General features: G+C 38.9%; 1 protein-coding gene across 1 annotated transcript in view; it reads left to right on the forward strand.

Annotated features, from left to right (window-relative positions):
* The window catches only part of TLE4 (TLE family member 4, transcriptional corepressor), a 166,720-nt gene extending 152,296 nt beyond the window's left edge, over positions 1 to 14,424 (forward strand). Inside the window, 10 exon segments of the mRNA XM_032213115.1 lie at positions 824 to 1,017; positions 2,126 to 2,202; positions 4,039 to 4,288; positions 6,284 to 6,531; positions 8,950 to 9,072; positions 9,074 to 9,095; positions 10,078 to 10,228; positions 10,458 to 10,534; positions 12,125 to 12,563; positions 14,215 to 14,424. Coding sequence (XP_032069006.1) covers positions 824 to 1,017; positions 2,126 to 2,202; positions 4,039 to 4,288; positions 6,284 to 6,531; positions 8,950 to 9,072; positions 9,074 to 9,095; positions 10,078 to 10,228; positions 10,458 to 10,534; positions 12,125 to 12,232 — 1,250 coding nt within the window. The 3' untranslated portion in view covers positions 12,233 to 12,563; positions 14,215 to 14,424.
* Positions 14,425 to 19,634: the final 5,210 nt, after the last annotated feature.

The following is a 19,634-nucleotide window of genomic DNA, read 5'->3' on the forward strand; positions in this document are numbered from 1 at the left end:
TTCTTCATTTGAATTCCTCCACTGAACTTAAATAGCTTCTTTCAGTTCCATAATCCTAGGTCCAATTCCTTCAATTTTATTTGGGACCTCTTCAATCATGCATAACTTAGGAGGAATCTCTTTGAGTAAATTTGCAAAAGAATTAAAGGTAAAAGTTCCCTGTCGTACATATGTACTAGTCGTTCCCAAGTACTGTCCGAAAAAGTCTCCGTGGTCACATGGCTGGCATGACTAAACGCCAAAGGGACACGGAACACTGTTACCTTCCCATCAAAGGTGGTCCCTATTTTTCTACTTGCATTTTTACATGCTTTCGAATTGCTAGGTTGGTAGAAGCTGGGACAAGCAACGGGAGCTCACTCCATTATACGGTGCTAGGGATTCAAACCAGCAAACTGCCGACCTTTCTGATTGACAAGTTCAGCGTCTTAGCCACTGAGCCACCGCGTCCCTCTGCAAAGGAATTATGACACTCTGTTTTAGCTCTCTAAAAACTGAGATAATCCAGTACAGAATCCTTGTGATGTTCAGGTTTTTTTTCCTTTTCTTACCCATCTGAATTTCCCTTTTCTCAGTCCAGCATTTTATACAATACAATACAATAGCAGAGTTGGAAGGGACCTTGGAGGTCTTCTAGTCCAACTCCCTGACTAGGCAGGAAACCCTATACCATTTCAGACAAATGGCTATCCAGCATCTTCTTAAAGACTTCCACTGTTGGGGCATTCACAACTTCCACTGATTAATTGTTCTAACTGTCAATTTTCTTATAATATGATTTGTAAATAGCCTTTCCTTTTCTCCCATTTCTTAACTTTTGTAGCTTCGGGATTAAGAACACCCATGGCAGTCCCATGCCCTTATCCTGCCCCATTTGGAATAGTACCTCATGCTGGAATGAATGGTGAACTGACCAGTCCTGGGGCCGCATATGCGGGTTTGCATAACATCTCTCCTCAGATGAGTGCAGCAGCCGCAGCTGCTGCTGCTGCAGCCGCCTATGGAAGATCCCCAGTGGTACGTTTCTTGCATATTGTACAATAGTAAAAGGTGATTATGCTGGGAGGATCTTGTTTTGAATAAGATGGTGGCTTATAAGGTATGAATCAGACCTCACTGTTAATCATTTGCTGTGGGAAAACTGAACTGTTCCTTGGGAAATGGGACCTACTTGGCATTATTTAAGATAATGGTGGCTGATAGTATTTTTTTTGTTAGAGATAATCTATACCAGTGGAGGACTCTGGACATTATATTGACTTAATTTCAATGACTGCAATTCAGAAGTATTTGTCTATTTCTCTACCGGCAGTACATTGTGATTTCATGAGTTACCACTTGTCAAATTTTGTGCTTATCTAGGGACTGATTAAGCAGGATGGGGGTGGCGGGAAAGTTGAACATTGCATTCTTTGTCCAGATTATGAAAGTTTTGAATAGAGGTGGTTCTCAATTTACAACCATTGATTTAGCAACTGTTCAAAGTTACAACGGCATTGAAAATAGTCACAATATGATGGGACCTCGAACCTATGACCATTGCAACATCTCCATGGTGATGTGATCAAAATTTGTGTGCTTGGCAATTGGTACGTCTTTACAAGGGTTGCAACGTCCCAGAGTCATGAGATCCCCATTTGTAACCTCCTCAGCTGACTGGTGACACAGGACCTTCCTCCCACTTGTGACACTTCCCATAGGGGCTCACCTGGTGCATCAGGTTTTCCAGGCATCAGATAAATGCTGTTCCATTTTTTTATTTTCCCAGACATCTATCGAACGGATAGAAATTTGAATTTCAGTTAATCTCTCCATGGCCGCTTTCTACTTCTGTTTACCATTTTCCTGACAATTGATCCTTTAAAGGATTTCCTTGCCACTATCTTCAGAGGCACTGTGTCTCTGAATATTATTTGATGAGGTGGAAAGTCTCTTTGAAGCAAATGAGTGGCTAGTTTTAGAAACAGGATGTTGAATTGTGGACCTTGGCACAGTCCAATATGGTTTTTAATCTTTGTAGAAGGCTCTCCATAGTAACGTTTGATGTAAGACTGAAAAAGCAGCATTCCAGCATTTCCCATTAATGCTTAAAACTTTCTTTGTTCTGTTTGTGGGAAAACTCCAGGTTGGTTTTGATCCACATCATCATATGCGAGTCCCAGGCATTCCTCCGAATCTGACAGGCATCCCAGGAGGAAAACCGTGAGTGTTAAACACACTAACTCAATCATATTATTAAGCTTTTGTTCCCTTTGCTTCCTCTCGATACTGAATTCCATGTGTGGCAGAGGGTGGTTAATCCTCCTTTTAATCTTAAAAGCCTATTTGGCAGTTTTTCCTGTAGGAGACTATATGCCAAGGGTATCAGATGCCGTGGATAAAAGAAGGGCATAGGGAAGGGGTTATGTTTCTGCAATGAGGCATGCTGGACTAAGGTAACTCTGCTTGGCACAGAAAGACACATTACAAAAGGCTCGGTGGAGTGCATGTCTTTAGTGTTCTGCCCCTCTGTTTTAAAAATACTTCCTTTGTGCACAAAAGAAGCCCTGCGATGAAATGCAGACTCTCTGGATTCCATAAACAACAATGTTGCACAAAAGAATACTGGTGTGTTCTGTTTAATTGAAAGTACCGAAAAATAATTATGATATCATAGAGCACAAATGGATCTTTGAGGAAATTGACTAAAAAGGCTGCTGACCTTCTGTAACTAGCTTGGCTATTAAGAGAAACAATTCTAGAAATAAGGTGTAGAGTTTTCGCCTACTTTACTTCTCAGCAAGAGAAAAGTACACAACAAATCCAGTATAATTGTTTGAGCTCTTCCTGTGAAGGCAAGCAGCAATTTAGGAGATTAAGGAGAATGACTTGCCCAGTTATATAATGCATGTGGGGTGATTGCATATAGAAAAGATCTACATATAGTTAATATATTTAGTTGACCTATCCTGAATGATACCATTCATGAACTATTAGAATTACCATGTTCAGTTGGTAACTTAGCACTTAGATCCTTTATAAGCAGAAGTTTGGCAGCCATGGGTGAATGGTTTAATCTCCTCAAATTTTTGCCTTTGTAGCTTAAGTCCTTTCAGATATTTTTCTATAATGTGATTACATTTTCAATCACTAAGTAGACTATATGATAGTATTTATTTATCTGAAAATAAAGAACAGGCAATGTAAAACCTTCCAGCTGTTTTGGACGGCAATTGATATTATCTCCAGCCAGTATGAGCAATGGTTGAAACTGATAAATGTTTTCATCCATAACTTCTATATAGCACTAAGTACCATTTCTTTGACATATTTTAATTAAGTTTACTTTCTTTTACTGCAAAAAAGAAGACAGGTTTTTGTTTCAAGGAAGAAATTTGTGAATTATCTTCGCTATCCTAGATTTCCATGTGGACATTGTATCTATTAACTATACATTTCCTTGCGTATGCTCTAGATCAGCGGTTCTCAACCTGTGGGTCGGGATCCCTTTGGGGGTCAAACAACCTTTTCACAGGGGTCTCCTAAGACCATAGGAAAATTGCAAAATTACAGTTATGAAGTAGCAATGAAAATAATTTTACGATTGGGGGTCACCACAACCTGAGGAACTGTATTAAAGGGTCGTGGCATTGGGAAGGTTGAGAACCATTGCTCTAGATCAACTTTAATAAACTTTATCTAAGGACTTCAACACATGATACCTTAAGCATAGCAATTTTAAGCACTGAAATGCTCTCTCCTTGGAAGAACATTTGCAGGAACTTGTTGATAAATTATTTGCTGGTGACATAACTGCCAGTCATACAGTGTCCTACTTCTGATGTAAAAAATACTATTTCCTGGACTGTATAGAATGCCCCAACCTGCCTTGTGTTCCGTTCAGAATAAAAATATATTTTCCACTCCCCAACAACCTAAAATATAACAGTATAACATTATGTATTTTACAAACTGTACATTAGCGTTAACCATGTTTATTAAGTTTTCAGTGGTCAGTAGATGAGTTATTAAAACAGGATTTCTCTCTGCTTAACCTAGAGCATATTCATTTCATGTAAGTGCTGATGGTCAGATGCAACCTGTACCTTTCCCTCCTGATGCCCTCATTGGGCCAGGAATTCCACGTCATGCTCGGCAGATTAACACCCTAAACCATGGGGAAGTGGTATGTGCAGTTACTATCAGCAACCCAACAAGGCACGTGTATACCGGTGGAAAAGGATGTGTCAAGGTCTGGGATATCAGTCATCCAGGAAACAAAAGTCCTGTCTCTCAGCTGGATTGTTTGGTGAGTAAAAATAGCAAGAAATCTTCAATTGTGGGGGGGGGGGGGTTTCCCATGAGAATAATAGCCTTGGAAGGATACGTGGCACATGTGTACATAATTCAATGGCTGTATATTGTAGGGATTGGATATAAGTGGCCAAGAATTATTAAGCTTTACTAGTTCCTTAATTCTTTAACCATTTCGTACCAACTATGGAATTTAATGAAAGCTAAAAGGACCGGTCCACTTTTTAATAGAAACATCATGCTTAAGAATGAGGTTATAGCTAAAGGTACATAATGTAATTAAATTGAAGAGTAGAAGGATCCTTTTTTATAAATGCAACCATATTCCTCATGCCATGTGCCTGTCTCCTAAAAGTCTTTCTTGCCAGTCCAAATTCGTCCTTTGGGACATATTTTTTAAAAGTTCATCAGGTTTGCCATTGGCTGAAACCAGTGTGACAGTAGGAGAGTTTAATAGAAACACCATTAAGCATAACCAGCTAAAGTAAGATTTTAATTCCATATTCTTCACTTTAAAGCTTGATTCACTGCATTTCAATAGGTTGGTACTTTTTAGAACACAAAGAAACAATTGCCCCTGTTATTTCTCATCTTCAAATAAGAAGCATTCAAATCCAAATGGCAGAATTCTGTTAGTACACTGAGGCAAAGTAAAACTCTCACAATAGATTTCCTTATTCCCCTATTTAATATTGTTGTTTTTACTGAAAACAGTACCAAATGAAAGTATGCTGAACTCTATGAGTAGATTATGAAAGATACAGGTCAGAGGTGAAATGCTACCAGTTCGGACTGGTTCACCCGAACCGGTAGTAAAAAATGCTACCTTCAGGTGAACCAGTATTTCCGACAATCAGCTGGGCTATGATCAGCTGTGATGCACGATTTATATTAGCTAGAAACGTCAGATTTCCTGCTAATTATAGCTAATCTAAATTGCATGGCACAGCAGATCCCCCTACCCCACTGTTCTACTTACCTTTGCAGACTTGGAAGGCTTCAAAATGTTCCTTTTTAGTGCTGTGTGGGCGTGCCTCAGGCGTGCATGTGTACGCTCGGTAGCAGACTCACCAAACTGGTAGCAAACTTCATAGGATTACACCGCTGGTACAGGTGGACCTTGTTATTAGCACTCTCATCCATGGTTTCATGTAGCTGCTAATTATAGACTAGGACCCATTATTCACACTAAACAATTTAATTTATCTTTGGTTTTTGACCTGCTGTTCTGATCTGTTTCTCATTTTGCATATGTGCAGAAATCTGCACCCGTCCTCCACCCCCACAATTCCCCAGTGATCTGCAGCATTCTTGTGTTATCTTCACCTTCCTGCATGTTATTTCCTCCACAGTGAAAATGAACAAATGCACAGCAGAGAATTGCGATGAAGTTAGGGGAAGATTTAGCTCAACATTTTGGGAGAGCAAAGGAAACTTTCTCAACTCCTGATGGATCTTAGCATTAAGTTCAAAAGCCAGAGAGAGAGAAAGAGAAATAAGGAAGGGAGGGAAGGAGGGAGGGAGGGAGGGAGGGGGAGGAGGAAGGAAAGAAGGAAGGAAGGAGGAAGGAAGGAAGGAAGGAAGGAGAAAGCTATTTCTCAGGGCTCTAGGACCAAATGTTTCTCCTCCCCATAGGTGTGGTGTTTTGTTATTTGAGGTTTCATGATCTGTAGATGTATGCTGAATGAAAACTCTGTGAAAAAGATCCTCGGTATTTTATCAGATCACCCTTGCTGGAGCATTCAGATTTTTGCAACTATTCAGTCGTGGGGACATATTTCACAAAGAGAACTTTTTGCTGAGAACGTGGCTGTAGCTTAAAGAAAAACAAAGCATTGTTTCATTATTATTTTTTAGCCCTGCATTCAAATAGTTCACGAGCTCATTAAAACCAAGAGGGAATACAGTAATTTTATAGATTTCTGTTTCATTTTATTATGCTTTTTTTTCCTTCCGAGTAATCTCTTGGTGGTGCTTTGTGTGTCTACAGAACAGAGATAACTACATCCGCTCCTGCAGATTACTCCCCGATGGCCGCACCCTGATCGTTGGTGGGGAAGCCAGCACGTTATCCATTTGGGATCTGGCAGCGCCCACTCCACGTATAAAAGCAGAGTTGACATCCTCGGCTCCTGCCTGCTATGCTCTAGCAATCAGTCCTGATTCCAAGGTGTGCTTCTCCTGCTGTAGCGATGGGAACATTGCAGTATGGGACCTACACAATCAGACCCTGGTCAGGTAGGTCAATCAAACCAGATTAAAAAGCGTTGGTAAAAGGAGCTGTTGCCATGTTATGAAGTTGCTTAATGTGCCTTACCTTTCAGAATCTTTCTCCCACCTTTGATGCTCCGTCTTTTAGACAGGGAAGAGTGACAGGGCCTGTTGTATGCCTTTTCGTTCCATCACGGAAGAAATTCATCAGCAAAGTGCTGTTTTCCCAACAGGAACCATTAGCCGCTCTTTCAACCTTAAGCTGAGCTTGAGTGAGTGTGTCTGTCTTTCTGCCTGCCTGTCAGCTGGCAGTGAAGAGCTAGATTTCTGATTCGTGCAGGACTTTATTGATTTTCCAAATTCATAGGATGCTTCAGGGCATCCACTAGAATGTCAATTATGTGTAGATGCGGTAGGGAGATTAAAAAAAACGGTGTCTCTGTAACTGGATAAAGAAGAACTAGATGGCAATAGAAAATATATGCTTGCAGATGGTAATAACCATGTAGATATGATTTTGGGATCCTGCCAAAGAGTGTCACTAGTATACCAGTCATTGTGTTTTTATTCTTTTTTTAAAAAAAATCCATCTTTGCCTTTGTTGTTTCTTCTTTGTCTCATTATGAGTCCTGGGGGCAGAGGGGGAGAAAAGAAATGTTATGTCTGAATTTAATTTGCTCCTGAGATCTGAGGGCAGGGCAGGTAGTAAACCTAATTAAATAGATAAGAGTATGAGTAGCCCCAGGCTGGGAATTCACAGAGATATATTGGTTTGCAGTTATCTCTAGTGGAAAGGAAAACTAAATGAAAACGAATAGCCTGTGCAGAATCTAAAGAATAATTCTCCGTGAAAACATGAGATGTCATCAGCTCATAACCAAATGGAGGATATTCTGTATTAAACCCACTTTGAAGTCCTGCTCAGACGTTCACAAAGCCTATCGAATCAACTGTGTGGAAGGAAAGCAGAGAGAAAAACACTTACTCCATCCATCTCCTCTTCTTTTCAAGCTTTCTGTCTTTGAGTAGCAAGATGCCCATTCTGTTTTAGGATCCTGGGTACCAGGCAATATTAAGTAGCCTCCATGGATGCTCTGTAAAACTAGTTGTGCCCTAGGCATGACGAGTGGCATGGATGGCAACAAATGTTTGAGTTAACTATTGGTCACATGCAGGATGTTCTTGTCTTATCAATGATTGAAGGTGCTTAAGAATCTTGGTTTGTTTGTTTTTTTAATGAAGAATTGTTTAAAATATCTTTTAAAAAAATCTTACAGTGGTAGAAGACATGGTCTTGGGTATATATTGAGCTGTTAAATATTTATTTGATTATATTCCTCAAAAATTGTAACTGGAACATGCTTTGAATTACCGTATTTTTTGGACTATAACATGCTCCGGACTATAAGACACACCTACCTAGTTGGTGGATATTGCTGCCACTGCCTGCTGCTTGGAACGGGCTGAAAATGGGGCACACAGAAGCCGAAAATGGGACGTGTGGAGGCCAAAGGGTGGGGGGCAGTGGGTTTCAGCAACATTCTCTCTATAAGATGCACAGACATTACCACCCACTTTTTTTTTGGGGGGGGGGAGTGTTTTATACATCCAAAAATACGGTACATAGATCTCTTCAGAAAAAACATTGCAATAAGAGGCATTTATTGAAACAATTAGCATTTTAAAAACTGGAAGTGAGGGCTTTTATGATACAGAACCCTTCTCCAAACATAACCTTTTATTTATTAATTTGTTTATTGCTTATATTTCTATGCGGCTCTATGCCAGACTTTAAAAAATGTGTTAATTTAGCACATTAGTTTAATTAACCTTATAATGTAATAAAACATATCCTTGCTAAGGCCCTTTAAAAATATCAAACCCCATTGCATTAATGCTTTTGAAAATATCCTTTCATTTGTAGTCTTAATCTATACAATAGTCCTTTACTTATTTGGGACCAGAATTCCATTTATTGAAGCACGCCTAATTTTACAATTTTTGCCATGGCTGTTAAATGAATCACTGCAGTTTTTAAGTAAATCGTATACTCTAGATGCAAATCTGACTTCCCCATGACTTTGTTTATCGGAAGTCAGATGGAAAGGTTACAAATAGGGAATCACATGACCCAGGGATGCTGCAACCTTTGTAAATACATGCTAGTTGCCAAGTGCCTGACATTTGATCATGTGACCATGGGGACAATCGTAAGGGCAAGGATTGGTTGTAAGTCACTCTTTTCAGTGCCTTTGTAACTTCAAATAGTTGCAAGAATTCAGAAGTGCTTCCAGCATTTTAAAATTCAGTGGATGTCCTTCTCCCCTTTAAGAAATCATTGATTTGCTTTCTCTGTTATTTGAGGGAGCTCTTTAAAATCGGCATGGGAGCTTTTGGTATGTTTTAGCAGAAGAAAGTGATTGTCTCCCAACTTTACATCTTTAGGCAATTCCAGGGCCACACAGATGGAGCCAGCTGCATTGACATTTCTAATGATGGCACTAAGCTCTGGACGGGAGGCTTGGACAATACTGTGAGATCCTGGGACCTGAGGGAAGGGAGGCAACTGCCAGCACGACTTCACATCCCAGGTATTCTTCTACAGAACCCATGACACATATGGAAGTCATTGCTCTCTTCAGTTTTGCTTTCTGCATTTTTTTTACTAGATTAGGCCATGAAAGGAAGTATTTTTAACATTGTAGATTTGGGGAGATAACAGTTCTTTCTTGATCCCCAAGAGGTTATTGAGTCTTATTCACAATCTGTCAGACTGAATGAGTCCTCTAGATCAGAGATGTCCAACCTTAGCAACATTAAGAATTATGGATTTCCACTCCCAGAATCAAGCCAGTCATGGTAACCGGGGAATTCTGGGGGAGAGGGGAGTACGTTTTATACATCCAAAAATATGGTACATAGGTCTCTTCAAAAAAAAATTGCAATAAGAGGCATTATTTATTGAAACAATTAGCATTTTAAAAACTGGAAGTGAGGGCTTTTATGATACAGAACACTTCTCCAAACTTAACCTTTTATTTATTAATTTGTTTATTGCTTATATTTCTATGCTGCTCTATGCCAGACTTTAAAAAATGTGTTAATTTAGCAGGTTAACCTTATAATGTAATAAAACACATATCCTTGCTAAGGCCCTTTAAAAATATCAAACCCATTGCATTAATGCTTTTGAAAATATCTTTTCGTTTGTAGTCTTAATCTATACAGATAGTCCTTTACTTATTTGGGACCCAAATTCCATTGTTAAGCTAGGCCAAGGTTGGACACCAATGCTCTAGATAATCATTATCCTTTCTGCAGAACGTACATCAAAATAATTTCTTTGAGAATATTACTCTAGTCTATCTGAGCAGTAGCATTTAATATTACCCAGCATTAATTGTGTTTTAGTTTTAGGAACTTATATAATGAGCTACTGCAATAGATCAATAGATCTTTTGAAAGAAACCTGTAAACATTTTTTCTTTTATTTTGGTTTTTATCTTTCAAATAAAAATAATTATGTCACTAGGTATGTAAGTCATAATAATCTGTGTGCATTTATAATTTCAGATCTTCTCGCTGGGCTATTGCCCTACTGGAGAATGGTTGGCAGTAGGAATGGAGAACAGCAATGTTGAAGTGTTGCATGTCACAAAACCAGACAAGTATCAGCTTCATCTTCACGAGAGTTGTGTGTTATCCCTTAAATTTGCCCATTGTGGTAAGTAAATGCTAGTAAATGCTAGTTTTATCATCTATTTGCTAAACATATTTCTAAAAGATACAGAAAAGGAAAAATAATGTTTAATTTTGCATGTGTGACTGAATATTTGGTGCAATGTATTGCTTTGACCAGAAGAAACACAAATGGATAGAGAGATAAAAAGTGGAGCTTTGCTGATGTAGAATTAATCAATTTCCTCTAATTATAATATAAAATGTGTTTTCAGGCAAGTGGTTTGTAAGCACTGGAAAGGATAATCTTCTGAATGCATGGAGAACACCTTATGGAGCCAGTATATTTCAGGTAAAAATCATTATCCAGTCCCTCTCCCTTCAGCCCCAAATCATGTAGATCCATGTCAACTTTAAGAACTATGGACTTCAACTCCCAGAATTCCCCAGCCAATCATCTTGGCTGGAGAATTCTGGGAGTTGAAGTCCAGAGGACATAAAATTGTCAGGGTTGGACACCCCCGATGTAGACCTAATGATCCAGCATAGAGCAGTTCAGGAAGAAGAAAGGGAGGAACATAATATGAATATTCTCTGGGCAAATCCCAGGGATGGACTGATATCATGAATTTTAAGTGCTTCATTTGATTTTAGCTTATGTCAGATAATTGCACATACTGTATAAACTCAGTCAGTGGTAGATTTTACAAAGCACATCCGTTGACCAAATCTGCTCTCAGTAGTGTTGCAGTATTCATCGTTTGAGAACATTATATACATTTTAAAGCCTTGCTGTTTTTTTAAGCCTTTCATTTTATGCTGAATCCATTTCCAGCCCCATTGCTGAAATTGCTATTAAAGAAGTAATAACGCTGGTTTTTCTTCCGCACCTATTACAAAGTGGAATCTTGTAGCAATCAGAAATTTTGTGGTAGGCATGCGTATCTGTAAACACGTCTACACACAAAACAACAGTATGATAACCAGGGATAAATGCTACAATATGAGAAATCCGTGCAATATTGAACAAAACAGTAGAAGCAATCAATGAAAGAGAAATAAGGCCTATGACTCACTAGGGAGAATTTAAAGGTGCTTTTGGTGGCTTTGGGTAGTATTCTGAAACCAAGTATGGAGATTTCAATCATTTGTCTCAGAAGCACATGTGGGCATGTTTCCCACTGTTTTCTTGATCCCAAAGATCTGTTTTCTTGATCCCAAGGATCTCGTTTTGCTACTCTGGAGTCTGGCCTTCCTGAGCCTTTCTTTCACCCCACTCGGTCTGCCTTTTGCATTTTTCATCATGCCACGCCTCTATTGGTTTGAGGCCTGTTTCCCACAATCAGGCAGCAAAACCACAATTGGCTGACAGGATCACTGAGGCCTAATTGTTCCCCTGCGAAGCCTGAATTCAAGCTAGGTTCCAAGTTTTTCCTCCACCGCATGGAGCGTCTGACTGATTTTTCAGCTAAAAGTAGGCTTTGAACTGTATTTAAGCAAACCAAACCATTCATTTTCTATCACAAACTGTGAACCACTGCCGGCTGCACTCACAAACTGAGCATCTGGCCTCCTGTGGCTGCTTTTAGACATCTTGGTTATCCATTGGTTATGAATACACATTAGGTCACTTCTGTTTTATTTAACTCTTCAAGGCTGCAAGAAGGAAATAATACGTGTAACAAGTGTGTTTTTGTTGATTTTAATCTCTAGAGAGAGTACATGTATGCCAAGTACAACCTTATTATTCTCTCAAGCCTGGAGAGTTAACTGCAATTAAGTTTGAAGATGCACAGACTGGAGAATAATACCAGACAGGAAGCAGAAATGTATAATTGAACCATCCTGTAACTTTTTATTTCTTAAAAGGAACTAATTTACTATTTCATCTGATTTATGCAGAGAATGGTTAACACATGCTTTTTTTTTCTTCTTGTTTTAGTCCAAAGAGTCATCTTCTGTACTTAGCTGTGATATCTCTGTGGATGACAAATACATTGTCACTGGCTCTGGGGACAAGAAGGCTACAGTCTATGAAGTTATTTATTAGAGACAATCTGAATGAAAACCGTACTCCTTCTAGTAGCACTTGCTGTATATTACTTTTATTTTTCTTGTTTCCCAATCTGAGGGATGAAAATGTTCAACACGGTTGTGGAATTTTCCCACTAGACTTGCTATTTAATAGCAAGCACTCATTAAGAACATATAAAACCAAATCTTCAGCTATCTACTTGGAAGAAGATGGAATAAGCATACTTAACAGGGAACTGACTCTTTTAATTATGTAACATAGCTGTAACGTATTTATTTTGTTAAAGAAATCTTTCTAACAAGGAACTGACTAAACAAAGTAATCGGCGTCTGCCTTGGATTTGAAGGTGCGTTGCGTTCTTGATGGCTTTACATTGTTGGGTTGTGTGTGACTGTTGGGAAGCAAAGGGAAAATATGTGTGTGCGCGTGCTTATTATTATGTATATCTGCATAATTATGCAGATATTATTTAAGCCAAGAGTCATGTAGTTTAAAAAGAATACAGTATTACAAATGGCAATGACCTAGTTCACATTAGCCTGTAGGATATGAAATATGAAACATGCTAGAGAAACAGGATCTTTCCTCCATTACTTATCTTGCCATCAGATACGGATGGTCATAATGTCTGCACAGGATACAGAAATTTCAGTAATGATAGGCCCACCTTCCAGACTATGAGTTGTCTAGAAATAACACTAATCTATTATTAAGTGTTGCTTGTATAAACCTTCTGAAAACCACAGGCATTTTCTGTAGTGCATTGCAATGAAATGAAAAGCATTCATTTTCTTATAAATAAAGTATGGCTGGTGAAGTCTACTAAGACAAACTGAGACATATTGAGAGGGATTTATTAAAAGAAGCATACTTCAAATCATAGTTGATAGTTTGTGTTATTTCTCCTAAGCTAGCTTCCTCAACTTCAGGCTATTCAGCTGTTTTGGATGTTAACAACTATCTCAACCAATACAGCCATAATCAAGAATGATTTTTTTATCTCCTTGAAGTTGCTCTAGAATAAAAGGAAAGGGGAAGCTTGTAAATCCAAGGCTTAGCCAGGTTTATTCCCAGAGCAGAGTCTTATGCAACTTGGACACTATCCAGTTGAGTTGGCTTTCAACTTCCCAAATTCCCAGCCATTGCTTTATGCTAAAATTTACACATCTGGAGGAAACCAGGTCAGGGAAGATTGCCATAATTACAATTACCAAACTGAAATTGAGGTTTATGTCTGAAAACAATAATGGACTACAAATCTATAAATTTGCTCAATCTATACTGCATTGTATTCTCTCTCTCTCTTGCAAAATATGTATCCATCAAAAACTAGAAGGGAGTGAAATCCTATTTTACCATGTTCTATAGCAGAGGTGTCAAACTGGCAGCCCACGTGTCGGATGCATCATGTGCAGGCCACGCGCATCCCAGCTCTGCAAATGGGAAAAATGTCACGAAATGTCACATGATTGTAACGTGACGTGACGTGGCGAGTTTGACACCCGTGTTCTATAACTTCTACTCATCTCCAAGTTTTATTTAATAAGACCACTTTCTTGTTATTTTAGCCTGAGTTGTCAGTCACTCATGTTTTCTTTGGTGGCTTGGTATCCTAACATATCTTACGATGTTTTACAAATAATTTAGGTAGTTCAGATAATATCAATTTCTGATTCAAATGAATATTTCCTTAAGCCCTGCTTAAAAATAATAATACTGTTTTGAGGATGTGCTCTGCATGAGGGAGCATGCGTGTTTTTGTGGACCCCATATTTTGAGCAAATTCAGTAAGTTCATATTTCTAAGGGAAAATTAAATACAAGAAATTGTGAAAATACATGCCAAAACCAACTATGCTCTTAACAAGTTATTTTAAGCAGCCATTTGACAGTGTTTTGTCAACCCCCTGCAGAGTATATAATGGCTAGACTTTGAGACATTTAAGTAGAGTGCTTTGGTCAGAATTTTTAATATCACTTTTATTTTGTATATTTCAGAGAGAAGTACAATAATGTGTCTCAAAGATCATCTTCATTCTTTCTGGATGTTTTTGCTACATTTCTTTGAAAGAAAGATACACGCCTTTGGGCAATTTTGCAGTTCTAAATATAACAGAAAAAAATATTTGATACATTCATTGGAGATGGCACTGAGAAGGGAATGGATTCCAACACGAATACAAACTATAAAAGTGAGGACCTCAGAGTTAGAATTTAGAAGAGCACTCATTCTGAAGTGCAGAACAAAATGGATTTTTCACTCGGAGAAGGACTTGCTTTATTTACCGCCAGTTCTATCCAAGTCTTAGTTGAACGTCTCTGAAATGGACGCAGGCTGAGCCATTGTGCCAGAAACCATGTGTTATCTTTTTATGTTGTTGTTGTTGCTGTTAAACTATGACCTGTGACATATTCCTTTTGAATGCTTTAAAAAAAACCTTTTAAGTCTGTGGATCTGCTGATGTACAGTGCCTTTGCTGCTATGGATCAAAATCAAAAGAACTGTGTAGATAAACCTTTATTGTGTAAGTAGAAAATTACTTAATTTCATACTAGAAATGGGTTAATGCTGCAAGTTAAAATGGACTGTTCATTGAAGTTCCAAATGTGGTAGCAAATAATAATATTAATAATAATGTGTTAAGTGCTCAGTGTTTGATGTCATTAACAGTTTCGTAATACTCTACAGTGTAGAAAGATTTGATACTAAACTGTGTCATTGTACATAGTTCTAATGCATTGTATTGACCACAAGTACTTCTATAATGGTAGGTTATTGTTTGTGCATTCAAACTTTTAAGCATTAAACATAAGTAACTTGTAAGAAAAGATTTTTTCTAGTTTTTCCTTCTTTTGTGTGACAGTACGAAACCAGCAAACAGATGTTATTGCTTTTTCAACTTACTCTAAGAACATATGATGCATATTAAAAGGTATTTCCCATTCCATAGTTTTTTCCCCTGAATGAATTTATTAAACAAAAACATTGTGTGATTATATGAAGTGAATTGTTTGCCAACTTTGTAGATGTTAGTGCCAGATACGGTTTCAGCATATGGTTTCCATTAATATATCTTTCTTCCTATATTACAGCTGTAGTCACTCGCTTTTCATATGGCAGTAAACCACAGTGTGTTTGTTTGTTAACTTGGGGTGGCATGTGAGCCATGCCATTCTGACTTGTTCAACAAATCCTTGTTGGGAGGGGGGACCTCTTAGTACCGATGGAAGATAATATTTGTATTTCAGGGTTGAACTGTTGGGTCCTTGCTGCTTGCAGGAAAACAACAAAGCTCAGAGAGCACCAAAGACCCCATAACACTCTTAGTTCTTTATTCAGCCTATAAAACACAAGATTGCTTCCAGGCATGAATGAGGTAGGTATATGCAATTATCTTACATCAGCTGAACAAACAAACAGCTTCTAAGAGTGTTGGAGACTCACATGGCAGCTTCCAGAAACTCCTTAAAGTAGCTGCAGCTTTTCCCAGGATCACATGACTGCCCTCCATGCTGTAACATAACCCCAAGAAAAGACATATTTTGGTGTAAGATTGCAAGAGCACTTAGACTTATGTACTGCCTCATAGTGCTCCCTAAGCGGGTTACAGAATCAGCATATAGCCCTCAACAATTTGGGTGCTTATTTTACCAAGAAGGATGAAGGCTGAGTCAACTGTGAGCCAGTCAGGATCGAACTCCTGGCAGTGAACAGAGTCAGCCTGCAATACTGCATTCTAACCACTTCACCACCACAATTCTATGTGTGACCCATGTGCCCATTTTTCTCTCTTCTTTTCGCAATTCAGCTACCTTTAAGCTACCTATCTATCCTAGTCTCACCCCCCCCAACATTCATTCATTTTTCATCCATCCATCCATTCATTTATTGATTCTGATGAAAGGGGGGAATATGAAAGAGACAGAATTTGTATGTGGGACAATGGTTGGTATATGTGAATTGGCTCGGATTATTTTTAAGCAAAATATTTTATGGACAATTTTATTCCCAAATTATTTACTACATTTTGTAATGCTATGGTTACATATACATTTATCAGGGAGGGTTATATTTCCAGTTCAGCAAAAACCACGGAATTATAGTCTTTATCTACAACTACAATTTTGAAAGCTCTTGATGTGTTAAGAGCATCCAACAGAAACTTTCCATTTGTTTTTTCATGACATTGCCAAAAGGCATTGCTAAACATAAATCTGACTTAGGTTTATGATATAAATACATTCTTGCACCTCGAATATTTTTTGGGTAATTTTATGAATAGATTAAAAAGCAGATCATATCCCAGTGTATATCATCCCTTAGAGATGCAAGACTATAACAGATGAGAAGTTTCAGAAGTGTGAGAGTCAACACAGCAATAAGACTCCAAGGCTGTTTTATCCCTTTAGGCCCTTCAAGGTTTGATTCATAAGGTGAGCCCTTCCTTCTGTTTATAGCTCTCACCTAGATTTTGAGGGTAAAGTATTGCCTCTCTTCATCTGGCAAAGGTTCAGTAATTTCAATGCTGTCAAAGTGGAACATTCAGTATAACATGATCATACAGTATACCCACGGATGGGCTTCAAGTATTGCAGCAATGAGTTCGCTGCCACATTGCTGGGTGGGCATGGCCATGGTGGGCGTGGCCTCCTCGGCCTCCTGCACTATGGTGGTGGTGGGTGTTTTTGCCCTCTCCAGGCTCTGGAGGCTTTCCTCGAGCCCCTGGGAGGGTGAAAACTGCTCCCCCGGGCTCGGGGCCCCTGGAGGCCGGAAACAAGCCTGTTTTTGGAGTTCCAGATCCTCCAGTAGGCCTGTTTTCCTCCCTCCCCAAACCTCCGCCTGGGCCTTGCACTTACCCGGCATGATAAACAGGCCATGTGGAGACTCCTGGGAGGGAAGGGTGGGCGTGAGCAGCCAGGGGTGGCATTTGGGGGTTACTGAACTGGGCAGAATCCTAGCTAGAGGATCGGCCGAACCCGTGCGAACCCCCAGCAGTCCATCCCTGCTATACTCCTACATTGGCTTCAATTGCACACTGAATGGAAAAAAAATAGCCACTGGGCGTTTAGGATTGCACTGATCAATTCTCAGTGAGATGAGATGTGTCGCTGTTCCCATCTCACCTTGCTGCTGATTTTACTGACGATAAGATGAAGTTAAAGTTTTCATTATGAAGTTATCTTTAAAAGTTGTCTTCTTCTCAGCATTTTCTGGTGTCATGCTTCCAAGTGGCTTTCTAAAGGTACAGTATAGGTAGTCCTCGACTTACAACATGTAGTGATTGTTCAACATTATGATGGCTCTGAACATAGTGACTTATGACCATTTTTCACACTTATGACTGTTGCTGCATCCCGATGGTCTCGTGATCAGAATAAAGATGCTTGGCAACCGACTATTTATGATAGTTGCAGTGTCCTGGGGTCATGTGATCACATTTGCAACCTTCTGAAAAGCAAAGTCGATGGGGAGTCCAGATCAACAACCATGTTACTAACTTAACAGCTGCACTGATTAACTAGCAACTGTTGCAAGAAAGGTCATAAAAGTGAGCTACAAAACTGACTTAACAACTCACTTAGCAACAGAAATTTTGGGTTCCATTGTGGTCGTAAATTGAGGACTATCTGTATATGCTACCACCACCACCCCGGGTGCCATTGGGCAGTTCTCATTTGCTTGGGTATTTTTATTTGAGGTATATTTATATCATATACAAGGTTTTGGGGGAAAATTAGCATGTAATCAAAATTGGAATTCTAACACAAATAAGTTGCAAGAAGATTAAGCTCTTTGGAATGGATGAAGAAGTTATAATCCTTATTTGTACAAAGGATTTGCACTAAGATTTTAAGGGGTTGGTGAAGAATCTGCTTATGTAATATAGTCTGGGGCAACAACAGAGCATTCACATGGCACAACAATGATTGATGCTTTCAGCTTCCCTTTTTCTACCATGGGCCCCCTTTATGTTTAACAGGAGAGATGAAGCATGAAAAAATAGGCTACAGAAGTTTCTCTTTCACAAGCTCTTAAATTATGTACCTGCCATATCTGCTTTTGAACCAAAAGTTTCTTAACCTAACCTTTGAGGCCGTGTTGGAGTACAGTCGTATCTCGCTTCATGGTCGTTTTCTTTCTTTTTTCTTTTAATGTCAAACCCAATAAGTGGTTTTTTTTACTTTTACCAAATGATTTTCTCTCCCGGTTACAAAGGAAACAGTATTATGGTGTCTTTTTCATGATTAAAAAAGGTATGGTCTGACATTTACAATTGTCCATAAAACTGCTCTTGACTGCAGTAAAGCATGTCTGCCATTCACTTGTTTTCTTATGGATTGAGTCAAGAACGTTTTCCCCAGTCCTTATAAACTATCTTTTTGTAGAGACCAAGAGGATTATCTTGCCAGTAAAGGCGAGTGTTTTCCAATTTCTCAAAATAGAATGTTAGACGGAAAAAAGAATCGCTCAGAATATGCTGTTGAACATTTTGAATAGCACCTTCTGAAAAATTGAAGCAAAATGTAAGATGCGGCCTTTTGGGGGCCAACGTATAACACAATATAATTACAGTGTTCCATTCTATATAAACAGTAGTCTATGAATTGTCATTCCCCCCTCCCCAAAAAGATATCCAATGGGCAATTTTTTTAAAACAAATGGGTTTTTTAATTGTTTGTTATATTTTAACTTTTTTTTTTATAAACGAAGTGTTGCTCGGGTTTTCCCCCTTAACATCTTCTCATATACATAGTTCATTTTACATCATCTTTTCATTTTCAATTTCAGCCACATTATTTTCTTAGTAGATAAACAATATCATTATTTGTCCCTCCAAGTTAATCAAATTCAAGGGCTTCGGGGGGAGGAGCCTGCCGCCGTCGGGAGCTCAACGAAGCTCCTGTCAGGATTCTGGTTCGTATATCTTATAAGATCTATAGATATCTCCCTTTCTGGCAGAAAGGGGCAGGGAGAAGGTCAGTCGTTAGGATCCTTTGTAATTCATAGCTTTTTTTTGCTGTGAATGGAGAAGAGGTTCAACATTAGCTGAGCCTTTACTCGGCCAGTTTTCCGCGCTGCCTTTTTTGCAGCCCTAGGCAGATTGCCCCCCCAGGACAAAGCTAAGCTATTTAAAAGTCAATCCGGGCGGGGACCATTCTGAGGAATTTCTTCTTATATCTAAAATACCAGCTTCAATTTCGCAAAAGGCTCCCTTTCTTTTTAGCTGCGTCACAAGATGGCGATCTTGTAGCTTTGTGTTTGATCTGACGTACTTAGTCAGCCCTACCCTCCTGAAGGCTTCTCCGTACTAATTGCTAAAGATTAACTGAGGGGAGCAGAGACTTTGATTTTTGGCTCGTTGATTGCTTGTCTTTTATTTTACTCTGGAATGGCCCAAATCTAAACAGAAGCGTCC

Source organism: Thamnophis elegans, chromosome 3 (genome assembly GCF_009769535.1).
Source record: "Thamnophis elegans isolate rThaEle1 chromosome 3, rThaEle1.pri, whole genome shotgun sequence".
NCBI classification, from domain to species: Eukaryota; Metazoa; Chordata; class Lepidosauria; order Squamata; family Colubridae; genus Thamnophis; species Thamnophis elegans.